General features: G+C 36.6%; 1 protein-coding gene across 12 annotated transcripts in view; it reads right to left on the minus strand.

The window, feature by feature from the left end:
- DMD (dystrophin) overlaps positions 1-21,960 on the minus strand; it is a 1,013,774-nt gene that overhangs the window by 353,615 nt on the left and 638,199 nt on the right. For all 12 annotated transcript variants that reach the window (XM_027688940.1, XM_027688937.1, XM_027688948.1 and 9 more), the window contains 2 exons: positions 8,297-8,398; positions 3,697-3,805 (listed from right to left, as the gene is read on the minus strand). In XM_027688940.1, coding sequence (XP_027544741.1) covers positions 3,697-3,805; positions 8,297-8,398 — 211 coding nt within the window. The remainder of the gene's footprint in view (positions 1-3,696; positions 3,806-8,296; positions 8,399-21,960) is intronic.

The following is a 21,960-nucleotide window of genomic DNA, read 5'->3' on the forward strand; positions in this document are numbered from 1 at the left end:
TTTGTAAAACATAACCAATCCTTTTTTTATCTTTTTTTCAGACCTGCTACAAACAATGCTCCAAAATAAGATTGATAACTTGTAAAGTTTAAAGGGTCAAATTCTACCTAATTTCAGAATAAATTCCTCCATTGTAATTGATACTAATTCTCACTCTACTTTTTTCTTCATTTCACAGTCATACATTTTTCTGTTTCTCGTGATGAGGCATTTCATACAAAACCACAAAAACTTGTGTAAATTGTCAGGGGAAAAAATGAAATTGCTTGTGCACAAAGTACTGTTCACTGAATAAGTTAAACTGCAAGAGTACTAATACAATGTATCACTCACAGTTTTATTAGGTGAACATGCAAAACATAAAATTAGTTGACCAAGAACTTTCAGCTGTATTCATTTGCAGTTATTTTTAAAATTTCACTAACTTCAAGTACAGCATGATTGGAAATAAATACACATCCTTTTTAAGAAATTGTGTTTTGAAGTATAAATTTGGCCATAAATTTCATCTAAATGAAAGTGGCCAAAATTTTCCCCTAGCATCTTACTTGAATGAAGGCAAACAATGGAAAATTACTTCCTCAGGACCAAAGTCAGGAATGCCTCCCACCCCACGATGCATTCGGATGGATTTACAAAGCACTATATAAGTTTACCTAACTTATTAAGTAAATACAGTGATAGCCCTTCAGTACAAAAAAGTCATATGAATGCTAACAATGCTATTAAATATTGACCCTCCTGGAAAAGCCCATTCCAGAACCACATTTCTCTATGTTTGAAATGTTTTCAAACTGCTGGCTAAGCAATGCATCAAGGTATTTGGATAGAGACATTCACACAATTTCACATTATCCTGTCAAGTACAGATAGCAAGTGTGATTTTCTTTCTGAATCATCTTATCTTGGAAGTCAATCTTTGCTAAGGTTTTAGGCATACCCTTCAGCTAAGTACATTTTTTGAGCTGGAAAAGTACTTCTTGTTCACTATGCCTGAGGGCACACTGGACTGGTGGGATATTAAGGAATTTTTTAGTGCTTCTTCAGCTAAAGAAACTACGATGTGCAGATCTAGAAATAATCATAAACAGGGTCCTTTACCTCTGTAACAGCCACCACATGGTATATTTAGTAAGACACTCTGACTGAGTTCTTGTAGCCAGACTAGATCAAATAACACCTGACAGGGCAGTAGAGTTCAGCCAGTTACATCTTCATTCCCTGGTCTCAAACACAGCTGTCAACATTATTAAATTCTGATGTCCCTAAAAGTCTCTACAGGATCAAGAAGTGAATAATTACCAATAGGAAATACTGCCATTGCTTCACAGAATCCTTAAAAAATAATTTTGCGCATCTTTCTTTAAAGATGACCTTTAATGAGATTGTTTAGCTTTAGGAAGGCTTGGCTAAAGCTTACTCTCCCACAGCCAGTTTGGGTCTCTGTGCACATCAATGCATCGTTCATGAGAATCAGCAGAAGAGAATAAGTCCATAAAAATGTCTATCACATAAGTGGTTAAAATAACTGCAGAACTTAAAGCACAGCATCACAAGACCCATGACATTCAATTTCTTCCCTCCCCACTTCCCATTGTTTTAAATGAAATACAAAAATACCTTAGTAACAGATATCATTTCCTATCTTTGAGGAAACCTGCTGTCTCAGCCTGGAGAAGAAAAGGCCCAGGGGGATAATATCCATGTGTTTAAATAACTGATTGGTGAAGTAAAGAAGACAGAGCCAGACTCTTTTCAGGGAAGCCCAGTGGTGGGGTGAGAGGCATTATGCAGAAATTGAAATACTAGAAATTCTATTTAAATAGAAGAAGAAACAATTTTTTTTTACTGTCAGAGTTGCTCAACACTGGAACAAGCTCCCCAGAGAGATTATGGAGTCTCCATCTTTGATAATACTAAAATGTGACTGGACATGACCCTGAGCAACCTGCACTAATTGACTGTGCTTCGAGCAGGAGGAATAGATGTCTCCCCAGGTCCCTTCTGAACTCTACAGTTCTGTGACAATACACCTATAATATCACAGTAAACTGACTCAAATAAAGAAAAATTATGAATTAGTGTTACAAGCACAGGTTCACATTTTAAGTGCTCTTGACAACAGAGAGGAAATCAATCTTACTTCCTGCTTAATCCTTTACAGAACACCAGTGCTTTAATTTTCTGCATGTATAATTCCATCTGCTGAGTCTTGGAAATGTTAGCAGTCAGAGCCTACATCTTGCATTAAGGTAAATGAGTAATTTTGCAATTCTTCAGCTAAAGATGAGTTAATATAATAATATACTGCACTACCACTCTGTGTTCGTGCTCTTGTTCCATTCTTATAATGTCTTTTGTAACGGCAAATATGCAACTCTCCAACACTCTGGAATCTGACATAACCTGCTCACACATAAAACTGACACAGCAAGTTTAGTGACCCAGCAGAGCAAAAAATGATCATGCATCTCCTTCAGTCCCTCCATATCATTACATGAATTTCTACAGAATGCCTTAGAACAAAATCCTGTAAAGCAAGGATACTGTTGTCCTACAAGTTTTAAAAACCACTAGTGGTATTTAGTGCAATGATACTTCTCTGAAAAAAAAAAAAAGGTTTTTTCTGCTTTGCTGTCCCAGAGTGTCAGTAGTAGAAGGTAGAGAATTCTCCAATTTCAGCTTTTCTTGAATGTTACCCACTAAAACATGTTAAAAGCAAGAGGGATAAACATCCTACATGTAATCAAATTCCAAGTCATTACTGTATCTATATCAAAACCTGAGTTACAGACAATCTTACAGGGGTGGGGGCTGGGTAACATTTCTTTCTGCTCCCACAGATGATGAGCAGTGTTCCAAATTGTATAGGTGAGTAATATTCTTCATCCGAGCAACTGAGATAGTTCAATATCAAGTAGAGACTCTCAAAGACTTGAGAAACTCAGACTGAACCCCATGCTTCCAGTATGTATTTCTTTTCCACCCATGCTTAATCACTACATTTTAAAGGAAAGCAGTGGGAAATAAAATTCATTTATCAAGAAGAAAAAAATTAGTTTGTTCCCTTGTAGGGAACAAACAGGTGCAAAGAGATCTGAGAAGTATTGAATATAAATTTTGTCCAAATAATTTAAATGATATGAAGATCTAGTGTCTTGTTGTGTATTCATGAATGCAAGACACACAGAGATGTATATCAGACTTAATATTTAACTGTAGAATTACTCCTACCATGTTGCTGTATGACTTTTTCCACGAATACAAAATCTTTGTCTTGAAACAGTCTCATTTTATTGCCCTATCAGTAGTAGTAATTTCAGAATTTCATTCTGTGACCAATTTAGACACTTGACCTACAGCATTATTATCTTTTAATTTAAATAATTCATCTCCCTTTGCAGTATTTCCTCCATTAATATATGTAGAAAGTCAAAATCCCATAAAGAAACATGACTTTGAAACAGTAATAATTTGAAAAGCATGCTGCAACCTTTACATCAAATAATAATCTAATTTGTCTTCTGGGATACATTGTGCAAAATAGAAAGGTAATGATAAAAAAACAAGTTAAATGGCATAGTAGCACTTGTAAGGATACAGAATTAATTCAGACAGTCTCCAGCCATTTTCATTTTCATTTTAACTGTGTGATTTGTAATTAATTTTAAAAAACATATATACTGAAGCACTTACAGACACCTGGAGAGAAATGGCCAAATGCTGACAGTGCTGGCTTTTCCTTTAGTTGTTGAATTAAGTGGTGTATTGCCTTCCAGTCAGCATTCAAGTCTTCTAATTTTTTCTGGAATAGAACATAACAATATATTAAATTTATAATACATAAATTAATGTATTATAGAATCATAGAATTATTTAGGTTAGAAGGGACCTTAAAGATCATTTCCCCTCCCACCATGGGCAGGGATAACACCCACTAGGATCAGGTTCCTTAGGGCCCCATCCAATGTAATGTAAATAAATTACACCTTTGTAAGGAACATAGACTTGTTTTTTAACATACTCTAGACAGGTCTATTTTTTAATCACTGTAACCTGAGATGCTAATTTTTTTAGTTAAAATAGAGAGGTGAATTATGTATTTCAAAAAGTTTGTCAATAAAACCTCTGCAATTTCTTACATCAAATACAGAATTCATTCTTCCACTTATTTAAAAAAAAAAAAAAAAAGGATAAAGAAAGTTTTAGGAGTCTTCAGGGAGTCATAAACTTCAGTGTGTGGGCACACAGTCCTGATCAGTAATGGCTAAATTGTTCCTTTTAAACAAAACCTGCATGAAAGTCTAGACTGTGAATAACATCAGTCCTCAGATAACCCTGAGAGGCATTTAAGTTTGAAAATGTTCTTTCTACCTCTCTTTTTCCCTAGCTTTAAGGACTGTAAAGAAGGATGAAACATTGCTAATTCTGCGCTGACATCTCTAACTCTTAAAATGAAGATTGCATTTCCTTTTTAAGCTTCTCCCTGATTGTCTGCTACAAAAAGCAGCACAGAGTACCAATGCCACTCAGGAATGCTTTTAGTATTCTATGGTTTCAATCCACAACTAGATATATAGTATAAATCACAATCCAGCTGTGATGGAAACAGGATGCCTATTAAGAAAGGTATTTTAGTTACCTGGAGTCTAAGATGTCAGGGTTCAATAGGAGAGGGAAAGAGAACAAAGTTCATTAAATTGACGTGTGTAGACATACACACACAGATTCTGAGATGACACAATTTTATGTTCTGATATGTCAGGGCAGTGTTTCTAGAATTTACCTTAAGCTTTGCCATAAGTACTCTAAACCTTTAAAGTTCTTTTCTATCTACCAGCAATGGAGGCCAGAATATTATCTGGTATAAATTCTGGACAGATTTTTGTGTAAATGCTTTTTGATAGGGCAGGAGAGAAAGGACACAATTCTGCATTAGGGAATATACCAACTTTTTGTCTTAGAGAGCAGTTTAAAAACTCTACTAAAAAAAATAAAAAGTCATGTATATCAGAGATTCTCCTTGATAATAGACTATGAGGACTAAGCAGAGCAAACAATTAGGCATGTGGGATAAACATAACTTGTATGACAATTCAAAATCATAGATATGTTTTATATCTGTATGAATTACAGTCACACAGGAATAAACACTTTGGAAACATTTATGGTAGATTTTAAAGTTTTTGTCTTTTTTTTTTCCCTGCTGCTGTAGCCCAAGAACCTACTTCCATAGTTAAAATGTGAAGTATTGCTCTAATATCTATTAATTCAATAGTTGCACAGAGTGTTTTAAAAGCAAAAGCTGGAGAGATTACACTATCAAAGTCTTGTTTATTTTACAATACATTCACAGTAACTCAGGAAGGAGATGTGGATGTAATATTTATAATACCGGTCTTCATTAGGAGTAGCTGCCTTATCATTCATAGGTATATGAGCCAGACCTTTCTTTCCAGCAATGACAAAATATAAAACATGCCCACCACAGACATTAGAGAGAGTTGTCTGAGGCAACATCTACACCACTAAGAAGAGAGTAGCCAGTTCTAAACTCTTCCACCAAAATTATAGTTTGATCTTGAATCTAGCATAAATTAGCATGCATGTATTAAAACATTAACTTCTTTGAACATAACAATTTTGCTGTAATTGCAACTCTAGAGCTCTGGTGACAAGCATGAGCATTAAATATGATTCATTGAGGCCAAATGTTACAGAATTTCCTTACATGTCAGCACTGGTGCAATTTAAATGAGGTTAACATTCATACATGAACTACTCTCACTGACAGCACTAAATATAGATATGAATATTTGGAGAAAGAAATGATGCAGTCTTTTAAACCTAAGACTGAGGAAAATGAAAATGAGCTCCTCACTACTTATCACCAATGAGAGGAAAAAACAAACTCAGTGTTGTGGCAAGGGAACCACAGCTCTTCCACTGCCACAGAAATCCTTTCCTGAATAAGTGCAGTTAATCATGAGATTGGGGCTTACATTCTTTCTATTGCCACTGACACCAGCAGTAACCTCTCTCTCCCTCACCTTCAAAAGCTTTACAGAAAGGCATTTCAAAAGCATGAAATCCATTTTGTAAAAGTGAATAGGTCTGATTATTAAAGTGCTAGTGCTTAAAGGATCACACATCTCATCCCATTCTTGCCTCTTGAATCAGCATCTACTAGGATTTCATTTGCCAACAAAAATGTTTTACAGACTTATGTTGCAAAATTCTATTTTAGCATGCTTAGTGAAGGTGTGAAAATACACTTATTTCAGTGACATAACTATGAGATAAGATTGTGTCAATATAAATCCATGGGATTTAATTTACATTCAAAATACTATAATGAGAATATATTATAAAGGTTGCAAAGATAAGCAGCTAAACATTAGGAAATGCAAAAATAACATTAACTATGAACATTATTTCAGATAAAATGCACATAATTGCACTGATATCTTAAATTGTCTGGCACATACTGCTTTTGAGCACAGGAAAGGCTTGCAGTGAGAACAGGTCAATAGGACCTCTACTTCATTATTGAAACGAATGCAAAGATTTGTGGTGAATTAAGGACATACAGGAGGAAAAAAAGCAGCTAAGAGAAATCTGCCTCAGAGAACTAAATAATCTACAAAATTGTTAAGCAATGCTATGCAAGTCATTAATGCTGTTAAAAAGGCCATGTCATTTTATCTTTTTTTTTTCTGTGCCACACACTGAACAAAGACTATAAGTTTAAGTATTGAATTGCTGCTTGCACTGGGAGTGTTGTCCATATCCTGCTCTGAATTAGGCAGGGTTCAGCCTCAACCAAGGGCACCAGAGTAGATTTAATTCAAGAATTTTTTAAATTTTTGAGTTCTTAACTTTGCAACCTTGCTAAGGAAAACACACAACACAGAGCTAAAAGCTTTTCTTCTGCCTACTCAAGTCATCCTGAGTTTACCTCTTCTAGCATTTTACCCCTGTTTAGGAGACCTGATCATTGAAAATGCACAGATACCAAAGGGGAAAATAATTTTTACAGATTTCTGTTAAGAAAGAAGAAGAGGAACCAAATCACTCTTAAACATGTATTAATTTCTAAAGTGGATATAAGTTAATTCATATGTTCCTGTGAATGGAGATCTGCAGGTGGGATAAGTAGTTCAGAGGAAGTTTTGTAAAAGTAGGAAAATACTACTCCAAGTATAGTGACTAAATAGAGATGAAAAAAACCAAGAAATTCACTGCAGAGATCACCTATAAACATCCTAACTTTGTGAAGAAACCCTTTTTCTGTAAATTGAGGTTATTGACTACTGTATGTTTGGAAAAGCTTTAAAGACAAAGTTAGCTACCTCTGCCTAGTCAGAAGCAATTGCAGTAGATACTTAGTGTAATCAACAAGCCACTATTACAGTTTCTGGGAACTCTTCATTGTCATGTTCGCAGATACTTCATTAGAAGTTATAAAACCAGAAACCTGATCAAGGTCTGGTTGGCATGGTAGTGACCTTACTAGTTTAGGCTCCTGCTCCAAAAGTAGCAGAACCAGACATAGGAGGTGATGACATCAGACATGTTTGCTGATGACTTTCTGCTTCAAGATTCCAATGACAATGAATAGAAAATGACACTCTGGTCTCAGTGAAGGTCCACGTAGTCTTGAGGAAACAGAGTGCAAAAATCCTCTAACTCCTATGTTGAGGAAAAGGATTCTACAATACATTTTTCTAAAAGAGAAGTGTTGGGAGGCATAGCCTTCCTAACAATGTGTCCTATGCTCAAAACCAGAATCAAGTCAGTCATTCTAGATAAATTTTGGAAAATAAATCAAGTGGGAAAGTTCTATGTTGCTATGTGTTCTTTCCTTCAAAATGAAAAAAAAAATAAAGCAACGGATTCTCTTTATGTCTTGACTCTTACCTTTTCTAGAAAATTTGCTCCTTTTTTTAATTTGACAAAATTTCTGAAGCCGTAATTCAAAATAAAGGAGTTTAAAAACATGTTATATGTTGCCATTAATTAGGTACCAAAAATTACATTTGCTTTCAGAGTGAATTACTCTTGAATGAGTAGAACAACCCTAATGTCAAAAACAATATTCCTGTCACAATACACACAAAAAAAATCCAGCTGGGAACATTACATTTTCCCTGGCTATGCCATCACAGAACAGAACAAATGCCATTTACCAGGTTCTTTCATTGATTTTAAACAGAGCACATCAAGGACAAGTGTACAACGGGGGAAGCATAACCCATTACACAGTAATGGATATTGCTATAGGTTGCTTCATTACCTTTACTGGATGAGTAGCTGGTTTTTCCTTATATAAATGACACCCTTTAGACAAAACCTCTTCCACATTCGGCTGTTTAGCCTGCACAGCTGCTTCAGTTTCCTGAAAAATAAAAACACATGCAGTCTAGATTAACCATAGCATAAACAGTAAGACTGAATAGTCCTAAGGCTCCATGGGACGCTGTAAAACACCAGTGGACAAGTTTCTACTCAGAACTGGTATGTGGAGCAGCTAAGGACAAAGAGGATCACCAAAGAAAACAAAAACAAAGAGGGATGGAAAAGAGTAATGCAAAATAATCAGTGGTACGTCACTTCATCCTGAAGGTTTCAATAAAATGAGTAAAAAGCTAACACAAATTCATAGTAGGAAAGACAGGCATGAGAAATCTCATTTAAGCAGCTCTGTCCTTTTGTCTGTTTTACATTACCAGCAGATAAAAAGTGCACAAGTTAACATTTTGTTCATACAGTATGTGGCATTATAATAGTATAAAGAGATGTGACAATGATACTGAATTTACAAAGATTAAAAATGTTAAAAGAAAATTACTATTATCAGTAGTAAACTAGTACTTATGTAGTAAAAGACTTATAGTAATGAATTAAAAAGAAAAGCACAACAGTAGTCACAGTTCCTGAAGGTACGAGAAGGCACCTACCATTAGCAACAACACCTTCCTGCATTAACAACAGCTTATTCTCTAATAATTTTTTAATCTGGAAAGGTGTAATCCGTGTCCTAACTAAAGGAGACTCCAAGCAACCCTTTCCAACATACAGAGGCTTCATTTCATCAGGCACTGAGCAAATGAATAATGGGTGAAACACAACATGTAGATAATTAAAAGGAAAAAAAAAATCACAAAAAAACAGCCAACCAACCAATCAAACCCCAAACCCACCAATAATTGCAAAAGAAAAGATAAACTACACCTAGACTTTCAAGATTCAGTTTATTTCATTTTTCTAGTAACATAAGTAAAAAAAAATCTGATTTATCAAAATTATTGGTTGGGATTTTTTTTGTTTTCCTTTCTTCACTCTTCACCTACCTACTTTACAGCTTTACTACCTTGTCCTAAACAATATTGCTGACTGTCCATTGACTCTCCAACTTAATTTTCTACCCACAATCTCAGTTATTGTTAATGTGACAGCAGACAAGATTGTGTGTCAGGTATGTTGCTATCTAAGCCAACACATCATTTTATGGTGGAAATCTGCTGTTCTTTTCACTGCAATAAACTTGTTGAAATCTATGTCAGTTTAAGTCTCAAAAAGGGGCCATTTTGCTCATATGTTTCAGCTCAACATATAAATTTTGTCTATGTTGCTGCCTGAAATGTTATTTGCAAAACTTTATGGATAATCAGTAAAAACAAAGTTGATAAATTCCATATCATCCTTCAATTTTCTTTTCAAATACTATTTAGCAACAGCAAATGAACTGAATTAAAGCTTGTCTGATATCTTGCATTGATATTTGAAATATGTTTGAATTTAATTGTGTTTTATTATGCATTTCAATATTAATGAGATATAACTGTAAGGATTCATAGAGAATGAGTGCTGAAAAGCAATGCACAGCAAAACTGGGATACTGGGGGATGGAAGGGTGAGAGTTTATTAACCTGTTGATCAACCCTTCATTAAAGTATTATTTTGTTTCTGTTTCCATAGTAGGTTAGCTTTCTACTTCCCTTCTCAGCATATAAAGAAAAAATAATAATCAAGGAGTGTTAATGAAGAGGTAATTTTCTGGCTATCTTGATGAAAGATAGGCATCTTAATATGTATTTAGTTGTTGTTTTGTTGTTTTTTCTTTGTTTGTTTTTAAACTAAGCCATCTGCAGTATCAGGCCAATGTTTTCTGTTTTGTACGCATCTCACATACTCATTTTATAAGAGCATCAAGTATCATAACAAAATCTGTAGCAGGAAAAGTACATTACAACACTATGGGTGTGCCTACATTACTGGTTTAACCCACGGCATGAACGTGCCTGTGAAGTGCATCTCGACATTCCCCACTCACCGGGCTTTGGATTCCACCATGGACTGGTCTAGGAGCACATAAAATGCTTTGTTTCAGGCTGTAACCATTGTGGAAGGTGCACTTTAGGAGTGCACCTGACACAGTCCCAGCTCCTGAGAGCACCCCCAGCCCTCCCTGCCCCTGCCCAGCTCCTGTCCAGGGCTCCCTCCACCTGCCCATAGCCCAGGACCCTGTGTCACCCCCCAGGGCCATCAGCCCCTGACTCAAGGATGCTGCAGCAGGCAGTTCCAGTGATCCCATGGGTACCCCTGGCTGCCCTGCTCCTGGCTGGGGAGTGGGATCTGCCTTGGCTGTCAGGCCCTGCCCTGAAGGCTCCTCAAGGGGAGCCCTGCAATGGCCCCAGCCCACAGGGAGCCACCAGCCCTGCAGGGCCCCAGCAGCTGTTACAAGGGTGGAGTGAACCTGAGCACTTATTGTAAGCTCCCCCCCACTCACATTTTCTAGACTTGAGGAAAAGCTCTTTCAGGAGGGTCTCTAAAGCTTGAACAGGCTGGGTTTGTAGTAACGACCATTAATGGTCAGGTTCCACCACAAGGAATTGAAAATTCAAACCCAGAAGAACTCAGCTAGGAAAGGCACTCCAGACTAATCAAAAGGACTATTCACTGAAGGGGTTACTGCTTAAGACTTGTAGCTGTAAACACAATTTGGCTGCTCAGTATTTATTTGTGCTCTACCTTCTATATTGAAATGTGAATCATGATTTACCACATGCACACATATAAATAGGCTAATTTATCTTTTAAAATTAAGAGAAAAAGAAAAATAGCAAAATGAATAGCTGATGGTACCATGTGACTCCCCATTGTGCAGAAAAGTAGAAAACATTGAATGATCCTTGTCATCATTATTGTCATTATTTTAATAATTGTCATTATTTTATGCTAATACTAGTATACACAACACATTAAAACTGAGATATTCCATTTTTACATATTATATAAACATTTTAAGAAGTATTTTTAATAGATTCAAAAGGTATTTGTTCTTTATGAACAGAATAAGGGCATAAATTTCTATAGCCAGGTAACAGAAATGTAATGTATTTAGTTGTTAAATCACCAATTCCTTCTGCTCTACAATTTTCTGGAGCTACATGAACTAATCTTGTGTAGTCTGATCTTTCAAATTCAATGGCCTTGACCTAAACCAAAATGCATTGTGCAAGTCTATCCAATTTATCATGATGCTTCATATGAGATATATTTGAAAAAAAGAATAGTGATAAGAGTCCAGAGGAAAAAGAGGTTCTCAGTACCTTGACATTCATTTGGGCGCTGCTGAAATTCACAGATATCATATTTGATAGACCAGCAACTAATTTTTCTGATTGTCACGTATGGATCCCAACATCAGTTAAAACCACCACAGAATTGTTTTAAATAAATGCACATCTGACATGAAATTGTTGTACTAACAACTCTGAGGCAGCTCTCAGTTCTCTGCCTGATGGGATAGCCCCTTGATGAATTCTGCCCAGTGAGAAAGTTTCCAGCAGTTTCAAATCCATTTGCTATGTGACACCCTGTTAATGCGGGTCAATGGGCAAGAGAGAGGTTTCAGGATTCTGCTCCATCACTCAGTTCCCACAGAGAAGAAAATGGTAATGACTTACATCATGGCCTCCAATGGTTCACTCACAACTCTCTGTTATCTCTCTGCAGTTATCTAGGCTGTGCAGGATCCAAGAGAATGACACACTCTCAGAGCAGGGCCTGATGTCTGATCTTAATCACACAGGCCAGGCTACTACTAAAGCTAATAGGAATTGTCAACACCCATGACCATCAGTTTTTAGAGAATACCAAAGTCATATCATTTTAAAAGTCCTGATTCAAACTCTTGGCCACTTTGCTTGCTGTGGGAGGATGTAGAACTGCCTCTGGGAGACAGAGCCGACTCTACTGGAATTGTACAATTTATGAACTGCCTGGGAAAGCAATCACAATGCTACTTCTGAGTTGGATGACGAATATGCTAATTAACTTTTCACACATATGGCAAATTAAAATACATCATCATTGGAAACTGCTGTTTCTCAAACATGTATAAACAAGAATCGGAGGCTACCTTTTTTCCATGACGCAACATCTATGAATTTTCAGTGCTGTTAAAGTGATGCATCTGAACTGATAAAAGCCTGCTGCTGAATAAGCCACATTGGCTTCTGCATTTCCAAAAACATGTCAATTCAACCTGCTGAACAAAGTCACAGGCTGAAAAAGTGGCAAGGACTTGTCTACAGCCCCATCTGGACTATGAAAGTCTGTTGATATAGCTCAGAACTTAGAAAATTCATATTCCTTAGCTGAAACCAATATATTGACTAAACCTCTGGTGTGTATGCCAATGGAAGATAAAGTTTGATGGCTTGGCATATGTTATTTCAAGAGATGGTGACTATCCTAGCAGACACAGACAGGTTGTTTGACATATGTTGCACATATATTAGGAGGCCCAGTCAACTATCTATAAATGTATCTGCAGTATTTCTGACTATATTTTGGTCTATATTATGAATCAAAAGCATTGATTCACCTTTTGGTAATGCTGGTAAAACTTTTGGGATCAATTTCCCAGTGAGATTACATCCATTAAACATATTCTGCAGGGACTGTAGGAGAAGCTCAGGGTGATTAAACCTGTGTCTTTGTGGTGAAATACAATGCAAAAATGGAATCTTAATTATAATATTCAAAGAAAATTAAAAAATAACTTTGAAATTAATATTGTGAGTTGTTTTAAAGTCATGACCTCTTTTTAGCAAGACATCAAATCAAGATTAAAGTTATTTTTTATGTATCTATAAAAACACTTTATACTATCTTTCACAGAAGTGGCCAGGTAGAGTCCCAGCTGAGCTTTCACCTTACTAATTTCCTCTCTACATGACCTAACAACACCCTTGTACTCTTCCTGAGTTGCCTGCCCCTTCTTTCAAAGGTCATAAACTCTCCATTTTATCATGACTTCCAGCAAAAGTTCCCTGCTCAGTCAGGCTGGTCATCTTCCTCCATGGTTCTTCTTTTGGCACATAGGGATGGCCTGCTTCTGTGCCTTTAAGAATTCCTTCTTAAGGTGTGTCCAACCTTCTTGGACCCCTTTGTCAGTAAGAACTGTTTCCCAGGGCACTCTCTGAGACAGTATTCTGAACAGGCCAAAGTCCACGCTCTGAAATTCCAAGGTAGAAGTTTTGTTGACTCCCTTCCTTACTTAACCAGAATTGAAAATTCCATGGTCGCTGAGCCCAAGACAGCCTCCAACCACCACGTCTCCCACCAGCCCTTCTTACCCATAGAACTCAACCTTATCGTCACTGCCCTTGGGCTCTATACAGTCAAAACATTCGCTAATATACAGAGTCATCTACTGCATCTCCTTCCTCATCTGTCCCTTCTGAAGGGCTTGTAGCCCTCCATTGCAGCATCCCATCACATTTCTGTGATGGCAACTACATCATAGCTTTCCTGCTGCACAACGGCTTCCAGCTCCTCCTGTTTGACACCCCTGCTGTGTGCATTGGTGTAGATGCACTTCAGGTAGGCTAACAATTTCACCCCCAACACTGGCCTGCTACCCTCAGGCTCATCTCTAGTGAGCCTTGTCTTATCCTCTTTCCCCCTTCAAGCCTAGCTTAAAGCCCTCTCAATCAGCCCTGCCAGCTCACGGGGTAGAATTCTTTCCCCCCTTTTAGACAAGTGAATACCATCTATCTCCAACAGGCCTGGTGCTGCATAAGCTGCCCCATGACCAAAAAGGCCAAAATTCCCTCAATGACACCAGTCCTCAAGCCGTGTGTTGGAACAGGTGGGTTTTCCTGTTCCTTTCAGCATTCTTCCCTGCTGCCAAAGGGATTGAGGAAAGCCACCTGTGCTCCTGTCCCTTCTTCTAGTCATCCCAGTGCCCTGAAGTCCTTTTTGATTGACCTGGGATTTCTCATCACTGCTGACTTGGACAACCAATTACCATTACCAGCAATGGGTAATAATCAGAGGACCAAATCAGTCCAAGGAGTCTCCTAGTAATATCTCTTATCTGGGCCCCAGGGAGGCAGAGACTTCCCTGTGGGATGGATCTGGTTTGCACATAGGGCCCTCAGTTCCCTCAGGAGAGAGTCAACATTCATGCCTATCTTTCAAGTTACTATTCCCACACATTAACAAAAAAACTATAAATAAATGGTGAGGTCCAGAGAGCCTCATTTTTTCCTTACAAGCAAAAAAAGGGCAGTAGATAGAAAACATGAATATATTCCCATTTTCAAGAATTCTGGTTCTAAAAAAGTGACCTCATTTTTCCTTTGACTCAGCTCTGCACATTCCCATTCATGAAGCAGACTAACAAGCTAAACCGCCACAAAGAATAGTCAGAGGAGATTTAATTAAAATACATCAAAGTTCAGCTACACCACAGTAAGCATCAGATCTTGATGGTAGGTCAGATAGTACAGTCAATGGCATTCTCAGTAGTCACTTTAGATATTTATAAAATATTATTAGAATGCATCCAAGATATGCTATTAACAGTTCTGTGGCCATACTGAGGTGGAGCCTAATCCACCGGGGAAGAAATACAGTTGCCATTTTTAACTTCTATTTAATGTGCCACTATTTAAACTTCCTGAATAAAGACTTTAATCAATTTTGATAAAATTCAAGGCATGACAGGCTTTTAGCTCTGTTCTTTTTTACATAACAGATGAAAAGGTTTGATAACATTCTGAATATTTTGCTTATCTCTATAGAGAAGTAAACACCCTCTGTGAACATCTAAATTACAGAATTTAAATTCACCTTCCTCTCTTATGGGTTTATGAAAAAACTACAAACAACCCCCCGAAGTAAATCAATTTAAAGACCACTCCATTAGTGGCCTACATAGAAGCTCAGTGTAAAGATGCTTTACCACTAAAAATATTCTGTAACTAGTGGACAAACAATTTTATGCACCTGCCTCTAAAATGCCATTTTAATGAGTAAATAAAATAACCATTCTTTCGCATATTACATTAAATGAGTAATCTTTTAAATGTGTGAGAATAAAATTTGATCCCAAGACAGCACTAGAAGCTATTTTAATAGGGAAAAGAATATTGTGAGATTCATTCAGCTTTTTAAAGTCAAGTATAGAAACAAAAGGCATTTGATTTTAATGAGAGTCTGGAAAATTGATACAACTATAGCTCTTGACCTATGTGAACAATTTTTGAAATACTTAAGAGGAAAAACAATTCTAATATAGAAAAGAACACTACACAAAGGACTTCTTCCTTCTAAAAGTGCAACTTTTCAATTTTAGAGTTCTTAACTACTTTGTAAACCTACAAGTGCAGCCTTGGTGCAGTTTGTAAAATATGCAGATGCAATGTTTTTTAAGACTTGGCGTGTTTTTCACCCTGTTCCCTGCAGTATCTCTTATTCCTGGTACTGGAAAAGGGAAGGAAAGAAAGAAAAAGAAAAACGAAACCCTCCAGAAAGAAATGGAATTGAGAAGATCCCAAAATTTAAGCCATGCAAAGTGCCTGAAACAGCAAACCCTACCACTTTGCAGAGTGAAAGGATTTTTTTTTCCAAAGCATGTTTTCCTGCTGGCTATCAGAAATTTGTGAGCTTCTTCTGTACTTCTAGAGGAGATGAAATATAGTAATTTTTTTCCCCACACAGAGAAATCACTATCTATCCATTGCAGCTGTCTGTCCTGAAAAGGAAATTTCCTGGAGGTACTGAAGATAGATGAAATTATTAGCTGTAAAGACATGACCTGCAGATATGGCATATGAAAAGAATTTGGCTATGGTGGTCATATACCGATAAAGCACAGTTAATCATCCAGTTGGACTGCAAAAAGCCACAGTAAGAAGAATTCTTTGAGATTGGATATGATTCAGAATATTTTATTTTAAGACTGGACAGGACACAGGATGAAACAGCTGCTCCTTTTCCACCAAGGCTGAAAATCCACTCTTATTTCCAGTGCCTAATATAAAAGAGATAATAACAAACCCAGGAGAACTGATGCAGAAGAAGGAAATTTGGCAGGAAAAAATAATGAGAAATTCTTGCAAGAAAATAAGGGAAGTCCCAATAATTTTACTAGCTCTTAATACTGTGTGCTTTTAGCTGCTCCAGGATAACAATTTCAGAGGAAGAAAAGTTACTTAGGTTGACCCAGTAGCAGATAAGGAGTACACCATATGCATCTTGACTGGCAAGTGAAATTTGGTGATAAATATAAAAATATTGAGTAATGAAAATTGTTTATTTCTTCTTGTAAACAGAATAAAGAAATCAGAATTTCTTCTCTCACATTGCACAAATAATGACAGTTTTATTCAATAAACTGATTTAAAAATCATTTAACATGTGAGGGAAGCAGTGACATATCAAATTATTTTACCAACTAATTCTTGATTGCTTATTATTCTCTCTCTTTGGTCAGGGTTTATATGCAAATTTTCATTCTCTTTTCAAGTTTAGTAAATAAGGAATCATTTTCACAGGAGTTTCTGGCTACAAAAGAAAATTAGAAAATAAATAAAACCCAAAATCTATTACTGTTCTAACATTGGTTCATTAATTGTAATTTGTTTTTAGATATCCCCATCTTCTGGTATTAGTCTTTAATATATCATTTAAAAAGAATATCCATGAGGATATATTTCTCCCATTTGTCTTTGAACAGTTACAGTGACATATTTTACTTGAAATAATGGCAAAGACTGCTGCAGTACATTACTTCAACAGCAGAAGCAGGGGTAGATTTCAGTAAATAGAATTTACATTCTTATAGTTAGGAAAAAATGCAGTTTGCTCGTTTTCAACTGCCTGATTTGCAAATGCAAATGGATAAGTTATATCCACACTCTGAGTGGTGGCACCTTTTTTTTTTCTTTTTAAATTTCCATAAACAAGTACGTTATCAGAAGCTGATCTTTTTAGAATCTCAACCACTAATTTCAGCCTGAAAGAAGAAAATTCTAATTGCAAAGTAAGGAATGAAAAGAACTAGTAAGTAAATGCTATTCAGTAGTGCCCAGTGTTAAATAACAGCCACAGCACAGGTTTACATGGATGTATTGGGGATGAACCTAATTTTTTCCCAGCAGCCGGGATGGCGCTATGTTTTGCATTTATGATTTCTCAGTGTTGATAACACGGAGATCTTTCAGCTGTTGCTGAGCAGCACCTACACACCATCAAGGCCTTCTCTGTTTTTTATGCTGCCCTGGCAGCAAACAGGCTGGGCGTGCACAACAAACGAGGAGGAGACACGGTGGGGACAGCTGACCCCAGCCCGCCAAAGGGCTATTCCAGACTGTTCTCTAATGCTCGGCAATAAAAGCTGTGGGGAAGGATGAAGGGGGTACATTTGGAGTAAATTTGTCTTTCCAAGTAACTGTTACTTGTGCACAAGCCCAGCTTTCCTGGGAGTGGCTGAACACCTGCCTACTCATGGGACCTGGTGAATTAATTCCCTGCTTTGCTTTGGTTGCATGGGGAGGTTTGTTTTACCTGTTTAACTGTCTTTATCTCAACCCACCAGTTTCCTCACTTTTGCCCTTCTGATTCTCTCACCCATCCCACTGGGAAGGTGGGGGGCAGGAGGGGCAGGTAGTGAGTAAGAAACTGTGTGGGGCTGAGATACTTCCCATCATTAACCCACGATAGTTTAGAAAGAATTCCCACCTGTCCCTCCAAGCAACTTGAACAGCAAAATTTTTGTATAACAAATTGACTCTCTTTACAGGAGTATCTCACAAGAGTTAAGCTTTACAGCACTATACCCAATATCAGAGCTACATTTACTTGGAGGTTTAACACAATATCTGCAACAGGATTGAGTGATTTCCATATTATCACTAACTTTAGTCTGAGAAAGAACTAAGATCGCTTTAGGCATACATTTTTATTTTTACTTCAAACAGCAATTAAAAATAAACCAATTTTTACTCAAATATCAGCCAAAATAATATCAAACTTACAAAAATATCCATCAGGTACCAAAAATTCATATCGTGTCCAATGTCAAAAAAATTGAAAAAATATACACTCCCTACCTCTAATATTTATTACATAGCAATAAATTCAAAGCAAATTAAGACAAAGGTGACAAGACCTTGTGCAGCTATAAGTGGTCATTTGTATTGGCTCTTCTTCAGATTCCAGTATTTTAAATTGCATGTAATCAGTAGAGCAAAATATATAATCTTACAAAATAAAAGTGACTGTTACATAAATAATATGCTATTATCAAGAAGAATAATATCTAAGACCATTCAAGAACTGAGTTTAGAAGAGAAAGAAAGTTTTCTGTTAAGAAAAGAGTATATGAAATAGCTGATGAGAATGTTAGAAAACTGTATTTTGTGAATAGGAAAGGAAATTTCCTATCTCAGACAACCTATCTATGCTGAAGCAAGCTATAGAGTTTTCTTATTGACTTCACTAGAGCCTTAGTAAACTGCCCTATCATTTCTGTAAGCTTCCTCCTATATTAATTTGCTTGCTTACATTAACCACACTTTTCCCAGGGACTCAGACCTGAGCTGTTATTAACAGTACAAGGAGGAAGCTAAAACACAAATCTGAAGTACAACATCATTAACTTCTAAGACCCTTCAAAAAAGCTTTTGCTTTTAACAATGAAATCACATCCTGATTTATTATCCATTATTTCCTAGAAAAATACTACCACACATCAAATACTTGATCACCTTTCAAAAATCTTTCCTCTCCTGAGATGCTGGGACAGTGTGTTTGCAATCCATCCTTAAGGCTGCAAAGTCTGTTACAGATTAAAAAATTTACAAGGGTTTTCCTTTGGGAAAAGAAAGTTTTGCCACATTTTTACAATCCATATGCAGCTAATGTTGTTTAATATTCTTGTACTTGCAAAAGATTTCTTTAGAAGAGATTTGGATACAGACTGCTTAAAATTTAAATGCTCAGAGCTCACAAACAAAACATTGAGCAGGTTGCTCCTCAAAGTCCCACAGGAACATTTCTGGAAAGAGCACTAACTGATTTAGTCACTGAATATCAGCTATGAGTTAACTGACATTGATTGTAGGTTGTAATAGTGCATTAAAAATAGGAGTAGCTTAAATAAAGTTTAAATGTCATCATCGGAAGTTTTCACAGTTCAGCCTTCTGCCAAATCAGCCATTGATGCCAGAATACAGCAAGATGGATCTCTGAGGTACACATTCCTAATGTGCTCCTATGGACAAACGACACTACCCCTTATTATATACAAAAACTATTCATTTAAAAGCATGTTAGCAAAGTGAAAAGAATAAGTAAAGCATTAAAATCTGACTTATCTGACCTAGAATGTCAAGCAGGAAGTGACAAATGAAGGCTGATGAAAGGCAAAATACACCGATGTCCAGTTGGCATTTTCATTCTCTCCTGTGGGTGATTTTTCTTTTATTTATCTAGAATTAGGTTTGCTACTGCTCAGCCATGCCTTTGTCTTATGTTCTAACTGGAAGTTGTCAAGTATATAATGAAGTGATTGACAAGAGTTGACAGTCTTCTTATTGTCATTCAAAGTTATCAAGGACAAAATCCAAATACAAGTTATTTTTTAAGAATAAAGACGTATTCAATTTTTTTTAGGATGACCAATTTTTATCTGGCAAAAATGAACATAATATGTTATTTTAGATATGTGACAAGTGACCACCACAGACAGTAAACAGATATAAATTCTACACTCAGAGTTCAAAGCTTCTTTAGCAGTATAAGCAAAAATCAAGGTTATATAAGCCTTGGAAAAGGACTCAAGTATATAGGAGTGCAGGAGGGGTGAGTGATAACCCAGAGGCAAGGAGGGAGTAAAAAGAAAAGATTTGGGAACTGAGTAAGCAGTGAGAAAGGAGCAGTGAGATTGCAAGAGGATTTGGAGTCAAGGTGGCTGGAAAACAAAGGTTTTTGATTGTTGTCTGGAGAAGATGATTTGAAAGGGTCAGCAGGATTTTCAGTGAGCTAGTAGTAGAAACATGAATTTCAACATTCTGTCAACTCATTTCCTATCCAGTGTCATTTCTCCATCCATTCCTTAAATGAGACTCGCATTTCTGTTCATTCTTTCCACAACCTCATCATCTATAGTCACCTACATCTGTCAAAACACCCTGGAAAATTGTTTTGCAGGGAAGAGGCAGTGCTGAAACAGAGACTTGAAAGAATTCCCAGAAAATGGAGCTTTAACCTCCTCCTATGGTTAGTAGGAGGTATGCTGACTCCTAGGGCTTTTAACAGGTAGAAGGTGGAGGAATAGGCACTACTCCCTCCTCTTCCTCGTGCCCTCTCCCCATATCTTTCCTTCCATCCTACACATCCTGAGCTCTTCTGAAGAGGTAAAGAGCACCATCAACAGACATTTATAGAACATGAAGGGTAGGGTTGTCTGTTGAGGTTGGAATAGAGCATCTCCAGTTTCTCTTTTAACAGTGGGGGAATATGAGTCAAGCTGAGCATCCCAGGCCATTTGAGCCCAAGGAGTAAATCTTTGCAATGGCAAAGAATCTGTGAAAGTATTAAATGTAAATAAACTCCACATAAATTTATACAGTGGTAATATGCATACTTTTGAAATAAAATTCGGAAAGCAAAAGAAAAAACCTAAATACTGTTTGCTCAATGTATTCATTTACTAACACTGTGTGGTTTGTTCAACCAGACAGATGGAGAGGAATACAGAATGAGGTTAGGCAAATATCTGTATTTTCATTTACTTATAAATATTTTTCTGTGTGTTTTTTACATTTGCTATCATTGTTTAAAAAAAAGAAAGAAAAAGAAAAACACTAAAAAAGGCAGAAGCATAAAGTTGGTTTATGTATATTTTGACGCAAACTAGTTAATGGATTCTTTGGTTAATTTAGGAAGAATAATTCGGCGATCAAAAACTAAGTGCTGATTTTGAGAATATAATAGATAACTCAGAAGGTGAAACAGCATTTAAAATGCAGAATTCAACAAAACTGCAGCCACAGAACCACAATCACAAGACCTGTGTGCCTAACAGATAGCATCAGCCACAGTGCAGAACTCATCTTCCTGTTGAAAAATTCAAGGTGTGAAATTCAGGCAAAGAGATATCATCAAAAAGGATTTTTACCAGACACTCACTGTCTGTCTGGCAAGTTGCTATCAAAGTCTCGCACATATAGCCAATAAATCTGTAACTTTCCAGAGATCCAGAGCAAACCAAAGGCATTTGTCCTGAAGCATTTGACTATCTTTAGCTCCTCCCTCTGCTGAGGAGACTTTGTTTTCATAGGATTATGCAGAAAAGATAATGAATCTCAATATTATATATATATAAAATATATATATATGTGTGTGTTGAATGGAAAAATCAGAAAAATTCAAAAAGAGGATGATTAAAAATGAAATGTCAGCCTTCTGCCCAACGAGTTCTACTCTGCCCAGCACAGAGTTCTGCTTATACAAATGTTGGATGTAACTCCATATTAATTCCTTGGATGACCTGATAACTATTTTGAAATTATCTAGATTTGTTCATTAGACAAACATTTAAAGAAAAGGTTAAAATATTTTGGGTTTTATTAAGTTTATTTTTCAAAATACTGC

This window comes from Neopelma chrysocephalum, unplaced genomic scaffold, assembly GCF_003984885.1.
Source record: "Neopelma chrysocephalum unplaced genomic scaffold, ASM398488v2 Primary Assembly neopelma1_76, whole genome shotgun sequence".
In the NCBI taxonomy this organism is placed as follows: Eukaryota; Metazoa; Chordata; class Aves; order Passeriformes; family Pipridae; genus Neopelma; species Neopelma chrysocephalum.